Here is an 11,769-nt window from a genome sequence, read left to right as displayed (position 1 = left end):
TCACTGGCAACCGTCCTTAGTTGGACACTGGTATTTGATCCTACAAACCCCGTCCATTACAGCACACCACCAATGGCAACCATCCCCAGCTGGACACTGGTAATTGATCCTACAAACCCCACCCATCACAGCACACCACCAATTGCAACTATCACTAGTTGGACACTGGTAATTGATCCCACAAACCCCACCCATCACAGCATGCCACCAATGGCAACCATCCCTAGCTAGATACTGGTATTTGAACCTACAAACCCCATCCATCACAGCACACCACCAATGGCAACCACCTCTAGTTGGGCAATGGTATTTGAACTTACAAACCCCATCCATCATATCACACCACCAATGGCAACCATCCTTAGTTGGACACTGGTATTTGAACCTACAAACCCTATCCATCACATCACACCACCAATGGCACCCATCTCTAGTTGGACACTGGCATTTGACCCTACATACTCAATTCATCACATCACACCACCAATGGCAACCATCTATAGTTGGGCACTGGTATTTGAACCTACAAACCCCATCCATTACAGCACACCACCAATGGCAACCATCCTTAGTTGGACACTGGTATTTGAACCTACAAACCCTATCCATCACATCACACCACCAATGGCACCCATCTCTAGTTGGACACTGGTATTTGAACCTACAAACCCCATCCATCACAGCACACCGTAAATGGCAACCATCCTTAGTTGGACACTGATATTTGATCTTACAGACCCCATCCATCACAGCACACCGTAAATGGCACCCATCTCTAGTTGGACACTGGCATTTGACCCTACATACTCAATTCATCACATCACACCACCACTGGCAACCATCTATAGTTGGGCACTGGTATTTGAACCTACAAACCCCATCCATTACAGCACACCACCAATGGCAACCATCCTTAGTTGGACACTGGTATTTGAACCAACAAACCCCACCCATCACATCACACCACCAATGGCACCCATCTCTAGTTGGACACTGGTATTTGAACCTACATACTCCATTTATCACAGAAACAACACCAATGGAAACCATCCCTTGCTAGACACTGGTCTTTGATCTTACATACTCCATTCATCACAGCGCACCACCAATGGCAACCATCACTAGTTGGACACTGGTATTTGACCCTACATACTCCATTTATCACAGAAACAACACCAATAGAAACCATCCCTTGCTAGACACTGGTCTTTGATCTTACATACTCCATTCATCACAGCGCACCACCAATGGCAACCATCGCTAGTTGGACACTGGTATTTGACCCTACATACTCCATTTATCACAGAAACAACATCAATGGAAACCATCCCTTGCTAGACACTGGTCTTTGATCTTACATACTCCATTCATCACAGCGCACCACCAAAGGTACCCATCTCTAGTTGGACACTGGTATTTGACCCTACATACTCCATTTATCACAGAAACAACACCAATGGAAACCATCCCTTGCTAGACACTGGTCTTTGATCTTACATACTCCATTCATCACAGCGCACCACCAAAGGTACCCATCTCTAGTTGGACACTGGTATTTGACCCTGCATACTCCATTCATCAAAGAAACAACACCAATGGAAACCATCCTTTGCTGGACATTGGTCTTTGATCCCACATACTCCATTCATCACAGCGCACCACCAATGGCAACCATCGCTAGTTGGACACTGGTATTTGACCCTACATACTCCATTTATCACAGAAACAACACCAATGGAAACCATCCCTTGCTAGACACTGGTCTTTGATCTTACATACTCCATTCATCACAGCGCACCACCAAAGGTACCCATCTCTAGTTGGACACTGGTATTTGACCCTGCATACTCCATTCATCAAAGAAACAACACCGATGGAAACCATCCCTTGCTGGACACTGGTCTTTGATCCCACATACTCAATTCATCACAGCACACCACCAATGGCAACCATCCAAAGCTGGACACTGGTATTTGACCCTGCATACTCCATTCATGACAGAAACAACACCAATGGAAACCATCCCTTGCTAGACACTGGTCTTTGATCTTACATACTCAATTCATCACAGCACACCACCAATGGCAACCATCCAAAGTTGGACACTGGTATTTGACCCTGCATACTCCATTCATCACAGCACACCACCAATGGCAAATACAGCTTATGCTCAACATGTTTACAATAAAATAGGAAATAAAAGAGTTGTGTGATTTTCAGTAACTTTCATAAAATGACCCTGTCATAAAGGTACATTGTAGCCAGAGATACCAAGTATTTCCACAGAATACGTCCCCATAAGCATCGGCACCCATATACACAAGTTTAATGAATTCTAGGACAAATCTTGATAACTTGGCATAGATAGCTAGTAATATATTTATCCTTCAACATTTTGTTGGAAATGGATTAAAAGATTTTAGCGAAATTTTAGCAAATAAAACAGTGATCTTCTTTTAAATATTATAAACTAGTTTCTAAGCTTTTGGTGCAGTTGAATTTTGTTGCTGTATAATGGCCAGAGTGCACCACCAGCTTGATTTCCCAATCTCCCCTAAGTTAGACGTTTTCTCTGAGATTTCCCTTGACTGACTACAAACCCAAGTGACCCCAGGAGTCATAGTGTGTACATATAGTGTTCCAACAGGGTTTTTCCTGGCGAGTGATGGAAAAATCAGTGGTTTATTTATTGGTAGATGAACATGCTTCTGGCATGAAGTTGTACAGCCTGACACACTGTCTGATATAGTCAGGAATGATGATGTAGAAAGACTGTAGGTCAACAAATTGATTCAGAAGTCTACCATCATTGGTCAACTATTTGAAATCTGGGGGGTTGGCTGGAAGAGTGTAGTACTTCTTATCTGTACATTTTTATATTATTGAACGTGCCAACATTTTCTTCTCTGCAACACTTCACATGCAATATTTTGTTGACAAATCTTCAAGCCAAATGGTAAGCCTCCTAGCGTTAAGTTCTTTGACTCCTTTGGAAAAGGATACTCACATCTTGACTGCCTTTGCCTTTACCAGGTCCTGTGGCAAACGTACTGCATGGAACTGAAGTTGTTCACTGAAGTAGAAGGTGAAGGTACACATAGATCATAGACGTGCTTTACCGCTGATAGTGTGAATTTGAACATGTTACATTCATTAGGTAAAGCCTTTTTGTCCACTGCTGGTTTACTTTTGGTAATTCTACTCTTGCCTTTAAAAACCTCCCTTGGTTACCATAGGCTTGATTAGTTGGAAGGCAGCCATAGCATAGGCCTGGTTCCTTTAAGCAATTAGATGAGTGAAAGTCTGTCTGTGATATTCCTTACAAGCCATCTATTCAGTTTGTCAGTACATTTAAAAGGATTTGAAGGGTACAAAGATAGGTTGACTAGGCATTGGTTAACAAGACATGGAAAACCATAACCATAAGTAATTAGTGTAGCCTTGGCAGACAGGATTCTGTAGTCATGTCAAATTATCCTTGAAATTATACCAGTCGTAAGACTTGGTAAGTCAACTTGTCCATGTAGATGAACATATCATAGTTAATTAGCATATTAATTAGCACATAGAATAGTCAATGATTGTGCATGGACATTTGTGGGCTCATACCACTTATTGGAACTGCATAGACGACAATGTTAACATATGAGGAGATTGCTATATAAAAAAGATCAACAAAATGGCCTAGTCTTTTCTTTAAAACGAAATGAAACGAAACCCTAACCTTAAATTTTGAACTTCAAACATCGTCACGTCACAGAAATAAATTTGTCGTGAATATTTAGTTTTCACCTCTTTTCCACCTACTTTGCAGCTCGATTCATTTGTGCTGACATGACGTGACAGCCATTTTGGAATTGTTGAACACTGATGGCGCTATTCATTTTGTGTTTCACAGTGTGAAATTGTCTCAGATATTATTAGGCCAATGAAAAAAAATGCAAGCTAGAGTTAGGGTTTCAAACAAAATTTAAAACATGGCTCTAAAATGGGAAATCAACATGCCAGTATATCAGCCACATGTTGCCCAGCACTGCCTCCAATACACACAGAGTTACTGGTGCAGTGTAAATCAGATGTGCAAACCAAGGCATCTCAACGGGTGTGATAAATGCTAATTTGTGTGACTTCAAAGGAGAGTTGAAAGCTGACAAGCGGCTCTTGAGATATCAGTGGAACATACAAAGACAGACATTTTCCTTTCGTATATATTTCCCTTCAACTATGATGATACCGTCACGGGTAAAGTCAGCTGAACTTGGTACAAGGTCATCATACGACTACAGTAGCCTTATAGAGGAATTTAAGCATTTCTATAAAACAATATACAAACAGTAAAATGATCAGGGATAGTGATTACACATGACTGCCATTTTTGAAATATATACTATTTTTTTATTTCTTGAAAATTACTGTATGCACTGCACAAGAATAAGAGTGATTCAAGCAAATAACACACGCTAAAATGTCAGATTTTATGACATAATACAGCCACACAGCAAGACAATACACTCAACATATATGGCAACAAGAAACAATCCACATTGAAATAAAAGACACCCCATATGGAAAAATAATATACCCCCCCCCACACACGACAATGCTGTCAATTCATTCCATATGGAAACATGACGCCCCCAAATATGGCAACATAATGTTCCACATTGAAACATAACACTACATATAGCAACACTTGAACACTGAAACAAACAGTTGAATTCATAGGGAATAGAGTTTGCGATGAAATATAAAACAGCCTTTGGCGCTAAATAAAAAAAAACACAATGTTTAAGATATTGACCGACAATTTCTATCAAAAGCCTTCAAATATTTAAGGCACTTTAACAAATATACATCAAATATAAGCAAGAATGAATGAATGAATGAATTCTGTAACTACCGGAGGATAGAAACACCAAGAGCGGAATCTTAAAAAACAAACTACAGAGGGCACTGTAATTCATCAAAATACTAATTACAATACTTAAAGCTAGAGTTACAAAGCGCCCTCACAGTCCACTAATAAATACATTACTAAAACACCATGGAAGATAACTAAAAGTCTTTAATATCATCCATTTTTATATTTTTATTATAAAATATTTTTTAAAAAATATTCTTCTTTCCCCTTGTGTTTCACACAAGTTAGTCCAGTCCTAAAATACAGTGTGATAACAGGCAAGGTTCTGTCAGCATATATATGTAGCAACATATAATCTCATAGCTACGGCTCAAGTACAGACAATATTGAATACAAGAAACTAAGAATATTCAGATTTATATAGACATTCCCTTTGCATTGTGAGGAATAAAGGATGAAGATAAGTAATTGGAGAATAGTCAAGTATGGGATTTGAATCAAATACCCTCATTAGACAGGTACAAGACACTCTTCCATTCTCATTGTATTATTGTAATTTTACACAGAGAAGTAAAAATAGTTTATACTGAATTACCTACATTTGAATTGGAGTCAAACTCGCTGAAACATTTTTTTTACAATTTAAAATTAGGTGATGTACTCATCAGAATTGAGCAATGTGATGGCATAATCATAGAAATAATAAGTTGTAATGTCAGCAAAATTGAAACCTTTGACATGTGAAAGAATATTCAACAGTTAAGGCATTCATAAGGTATGGATTCCATATTTGATGATCAAAGATGGGATATATTACAAAATCAGTATTGTACATTACATACTTTCCAAGTTAGCTGTGAACAGTGCACGCAGACAAGGTAGAATATGATCAGCAATGCATGATGGGATTTATTTCAGTGAAGATAATAAGTCAATAAGTTGCACAATGTCAGATTTGGATCAGTTTAACTTGCAAGCAATGTCATTTTCAAATTTGATTTTTGGATAAGTTGCTCAAAATGAAAAGCTTTGTTGACAATACAAATTTAAAGACATGACTTGTTGACAGATATATGCTTTGAAAAAAAAAAAGATACCAAAATGAAATAGGAATGTGATGTTTTTTAAAACAGATTGCTTTTCACCCAAAATATGTAAGTAAATGCATTTAAGAAGGGTATAATCAGTTTCAGAAAGTTTGAAGCTAAACATTTCAGAAAACTAGATTTCTCCTGAAAGCAGATTAAAATTAGAATGGCTATCAACCATGGCTATCAACCATGACTATCAACCATGACTATCAACCATGTAGATATTAATGCATTAAAAGCCTAGAACTAAGCATGCTAGTAAGTATTTTGGCACGATGGACGGTGTTGTGTTAATGTTATACACAACTACATGTGCATACTAATTAGATCATTTACATATTTCAGTCTAATGAGCATCATCTCTCTCAGACATATAGTTATATTAAAGTGTGTTTTATATGGGTGCCATGCAATTCATACAACTCATATATTCAAACACACATGACTATTCTTGGAATGACAGAGATACTATATGTTGTACACACATGGAGACATCCGGATGCTCTGGTAGATGGAGGCATGCAGTGCTGCAAGGCACAGCCGGAAGATTGAGGCATGCAGCGCGGCACGGCCGATGGATGGAGACATGCAGTGCTGCGAAGCACAGCCGAAAGATTGAGGCATGCAGCGCTGCACAGCATGGCACGGCCGATGGATGGAGGCATGCAGTGCTGCAAGGCACAGCTGAAAGATTGAGGCATGCAGCGCGGCACAGCACGACAAGGCTGACAGACAGAGGTATGCATATGCTGCATGGAATGGCTGACAGTACATTGTATATATTGCAGGTTTTCTATCCCATAACAAATTGTTGCAAGTGAGGACTAGCCATTGTAATGCTTATAAAAAAAATGTAATAGTCAGCACTAAAAGATAAACAGTACCAATCTTTTTGAAATCAACAAAATTATGATTGTACACTGTCACTGAAACAAAGGCATGTCTAGATAAGATTTACACAGAATACAACTATATACATGAAACATACATTTAAATATCAATTCAAAAGCTAAAAAAACATACTTGTTTAAAAGCAAAGCTAATCATATATATATTATTAAAAAAATAAGTATGGTCAGCTCGACTGCCTGGTATATACAGTAGACAATGCACAACTCTTAAATAATGCTCTCCTTTTTTAAGGAAAACTCAAAGTATAATTTTGTTTTGTTTTTAATTAATTTATATTAATAGCTACATTGTACAGGTGTGTTGAATGTAAATATAATCACTGCAAAAAATTTGGTCATTTTTGAATTATGTTTGTATACATTAATGTGCTTGACTTGACGTGATGAAAAGCTCAGATGTGTAGCAACAAAATGACAAGTGACTCTGTCATGTGACAAACAGACTACGATTGGAATGGGCACAGGCAGAAGAGAAATTCAATGCAGCAACATTGTTCTACAGAAATTTGTGAAATAGTAATACCATTATGTCAATGTAGGATTAAGTTTGTAGCCATTGTTTTTTGTGGTACTTCTAATGAATGTGATAGAAAGAAAAAAAACTAGCATCGGTCCCGGTAGCAAGTGATACTGATAATAGCATCTGAGACCCAAATTCCAGTGAGACATTTCTTGATCTCAACATAGCCATTAATTTTCTATAACAATTTTCAGTTTAACAATTTTTACATTTGGGTTATTTTTTAACATTTTTATAATACTTTTTCACCAAACCTGATACTGCTTGAAAACAAGCAAACATTAGACATTTTAGAAATGACATGACAGAGACATGGTAGGAAGCAAAATGAGTTGACATTTTGTTTTTTTAAATAACCTTCATTGTTTAACTCTTGTTTTTTTTCTATAGCCTTCAATGTCACAGTTTGAGTTCTGGTTAGCCTAAAATTGCTTCACATAATATATAGAATATCACAAATTAGCATTACCATGGCAACATTGCAAATTGCCAGGGTAATATGCAAATTACAACAGTGATATGCAAACATATGTAAATGATATGTGTTCAATGATTATAAAATACTTCTCCTCGTTTATGTAATGGGAGGGTCCGAGTGAGGAAGCGCCATCAGCAAAGTCAGAAATTAAGCCCCTGCATTTTAAAGCTATAAACCCCTACAGTAAAATCAAGCAGCCATTATTCATGTGTGAAGTTAAAAAACACCTGTTTCAGTGTAAGTCATTGACCTTTCAGAAAATATAAAACTAACATAATTACATCCCAATAAGCAATATATTATTCATACTTTTGAGTAGATTTTGTTGGCAGGCTCACAACAGATCTAATTAACGCTAGTAACTTTAGTAATACACTGAGAATCTGTGAGCTGTATTTTAACAACGGATCATGATTAGACACAACAAACCAACAAAAAAATGGACTGTATATTGGCAAGTGTGATAAAATAAAATGATTTTCACAATACCTACATCATTTTTGTTTGCTTCAATCTGGTTTGAAGAGTAAAGCATATGAAGAATGATAAATAAACTCACATAAAAGTTGAAAGGTCAATATTATAATAACTTTGAAACAAGTGTACTTCAACAATGTACAGTTTGGGAGAGAGCATGAAATGTCCAAACTATAGATTGGGATAACCAAAGCCAAATGCAGGGAATTGACTCTGTAGAGGTGTCTTTGGAGAGGGACAGTAATAAAGAAAATCTTCAGATTGTAGACGAGTCCTATTTAATGATACCGGTTCTGATGCACTGCGATGAAGCTTGGGTAATGATCTTGCTAAATGTTCTAAAGATGCAAGGACCTGATGACAAGAACATAGCATAACATAAATATCAGTACACAATATGTCTAGGTAATAAAGCAGACAGGGAATGTCTCACTGCAATAATCAACACTTGAAAACCCTCTTGACGTTATTCAAGTTCTTTCCAATGACAAAAATATGATATGACTAATACGATTGTCTTTACCTGTGGAAACAATGGTCTATCGTCACGATTCTTTTTACAGCAATCAGCCATTAATCTTTTGAATGCTTTAGGAGTATCACTTCGTGCATCTTCTGGATTTACAGAAAGGTAACCCCTACCAACCATGAATATTATCTGAAACAAAAGAACATCATTTATATAACAAAAGTGGAATACTGCAAAACCATTTAGTTTCAATATTTTTTTTTAACATACTCAGCGGGTTTTAAGTTCACCAATTTGCAAGTAAAACAATGAATTCTATTGTTATTTTACATGTTCATCAGTGAAAATTGTGAAATTAAAACCCAGTGAATAATTAATGCATTTATAGTATCTATATGCAAATATTATATCTGTGTTATATGATAAGTTAGAAAAAACATAATTCTTTTAGTTTGAGGATGGTGGTGGATTGAGAGATTGACCCTGAAAAGTTTCTATCAAACAATTATATAATATTGACTATATTCTTTAAAATCCTTGTTCAAAGCAAACTCTTTCTTTTTTCAATTAATGAACTATGCTTTAAATTTATTAGGTTGTTTATTTTCTAAAGCAAATGCTGATCAGCGATCCACTGGCCATTGCCATGGCAATGTAGGACAGGAATATTTGCCAATTTTTTCCACCTACCTAGTATATCTAAAGTTTGAACAAGGTCGGTCTGGGCAAAAAACAAATTGCAGAACAGTTAAAATGCCATTTCTAATGAAAAAGTTACCCCAACTTCTAGCTCAAATTTTTTTGCAATAAAGAAAGATACATGTATATTAAAAATATTTCTTTGCACACACTCAAGCAGAGTAGAATGAGATATGTCCCTGGTTTTTACAATTGGTGTGATGCTAGAAAAAATAGAATTTTGTTAGACCAGTTTGTCTTGTTTGAATGTAAACTGCCCAGTCTAAAAAATCACACATGAAACATTGTTGTCACTTTCTATGATATTTTGGACTCTTTGTTTTTGTTCTTGTGACAACAATTCCTAGGATCTTAAGGGCACCATCACATCGCTCACTGATGTTGTTTTCTTCTCATTCTTTACAACTTTTAATGAAGGCTTTTAGCAGGCAATGTGTTTACCCAAAACTATGACAGCTTGAAGAAGATGACATAAATCTTCAGCCCAAACCTTACCTGATCTTTATTATTGATATTTGAATATGGTAATTGACCGGTAGCGAGCTCATACAGACAAATACCGAATGCGTAAACGTCTGACTGTGGAGTATATGGGTTTCTATCCTGCATACGAATAACTTCCGGTGCCTGAAATAATAAAACATACCCACTGTTTGTGAGATTTGAGTTGATAAGCATTGATTTTCCCGTAACCTCTATCCCAGTGGCAAGCATGGATGCCAGTTTTGATCTGATCGTGATGTTCACTAAATAATGACATTGACTCTGTCTGTCTCTCTCTGCAATTGGTCAACTGAATTGTTTGGGGGCTTTGCTTTTTAGGTGGGCACCCTCCCCCCAAGCAGAGTAAGCACCTACTAATGGTTCACATTTCATTGCTCACATTTCATTTTAGTTACAATGCTCACTGTTCTTGTAGAACTAGTCATTTTTATCTAGCACGTAGTTGCAGTCATGCTGTTCTGATTGAATCTGCCAGATCTAGCAAAATCATTTGGGGGTTTAGTATACTACTATTTGAACAGTGTTGTTTTCTCATGCTGTAGTTTCAGTTAAATATTTTAAATATTTATCTCACTTCAGGTTTTTTCAAATATTTGGGTGGTCACTGTGTCACTATTTTGATTGTGTATTGCCTATTACTACCTGTATGTAGTCGCTATTTATTCGTGTAGTGCAGCTTAGGAGGACATGGTGAGCTTTCCTTGTATTTATTTATAACCTGTAACCTTTATTTTTGTGTTCTAGTACACCTTTCAATTCCAGATTTTCAGAGCCGTAGAAAGCCTGTAATCTGTCCAATGATCAAAGTCATACTTTGGGATGGTTGTTGAGACTCCCCTGAACAGTGTAACGAGATTAGCCCTACGTGTCTAACATATATAAAAGTTGAGTTTGTGTTGTTTTCTCGAATTTTCACCGGCTCGACCAGTGTTTCACAGCAGCGTGCACAGAGCCCGTAGAAATGGATGTACAGTGGTTTAACATCCATAGGACACACATACATATTCATTTATGTAGCTATAGTCTATTGTTATATTAGCCATAGAATTAATTCTATAAATCTACCTACTATCCATGGGGGATCCTATACATAGATGAAATGTTACACATTAATACTTACCATCCATAGGATGGATCCTGTAGGTTGTTCCATTCTCTCAGACCCACTCCACCTTGATTTCACAGTAGCTAGTCCAAAATCACCAATTTTAACTGTCATATCGTCATGTAAAAATATATCTAAACTCCATTAAGGAACAAAACAATTCATAATCCAGAGTAAATTATGATGTCATGCTGTGACTAATGCTATTTGAGAACTTGTAAGGTGAATGGAACTACACTAAGAGATCATGGATAGGTCTAGATAATGTCACAGATTGATGGATAGGTCTAGGTAATGTCACAGATTGATGGACAAGTCTAGGCAGTGTCACAGATTGATGGACAAGTCTAGGCAATGTCACAGATTGATGGACAAGTCTAGGCAATGTCACAGACTGATGGATAAGTCTAGGTAATGTCACAGACTGATGGATAAGTCTAGGCAGTGTCACAGATTGATGGATAAGTCTAGGCAATGTCACAGACTGATGGATAAGTCTAGGCAATGTCACAGACTGATGGATAAGTCTAGGCAATGTCACAGACTGATGGATAAGTCTAGGCAATGTCACAGACTGATGGATAAGTCTAGGCAATGTCACAGACTGATGGATAAGTCTAGGCAATGTCACAGATTGATGGATAAGTCTAGGCA

The 11,769-nt window shown here is 37.1% G+C and overlaps 1 protein-coding gene across 3 annotated transcripts in view; it reads right to left on the bottom strand.

Moving 5' to 3' along the window:
* Positions 1 to 4,372: 4,372 nt before the first annotated feature.
* The window catches only part of LOC100370381 (serine/threonine-protein kinase B-raf-like), an 87,220-nt gene continuing 79,823 nt past the window's right edge, over positions 4,373 to 11,769 (bottom strand). For all 3 annotated transcript variants that reach the window (XM_085497219.1, XM_085497221.1, XM_085497220.1), the window contains 4 exons: positions 11,131 to 11,249; positions 10,002 to 10,133; positions 8,862 to 8,996; positions 4,373 to 8,692 (listed from right to left, as the gene is read on the bottom strand). In XM_085497219.1, coding sequence (XP_085353345.1) covers positions 8,510 to 8,692; positions 8,862 to 8,996; positions 10,002 to 10,133; positions 11,131 to 11,249 — 569 coding nt within the window. In that variant the 3' untranslated portion in view covers positions 4,373 to 8,509. The remainder of the gene's footprint in view (positions 8,693 to 8,861; positions 8,997 to 10,001; positions 10,134 to 11,130; positions 11,250 to 11,769) is intronic.

This window comes from Saccoglossus kowalevskii, chromosome 3 (genome assembly GCF_978046115.1).
Source record: "Saccoglossus kowalevskii chromosome 3, keSacKowa6.1, whole genome shotgun sequence".
Classification (NCBI taxonomy): domain Eukaryota; kingdom Metazoa; phylum Hemichordata; class Enteropneusta; family Harrimaniidae; genus Saccoglossus; species Saccoglossus kowalevskii.
The sequence above is the reverse complement of the archived record's forward strand: the minus strand, read 5'-3'. Positions and strand labels throughout refer to the sequence as shown.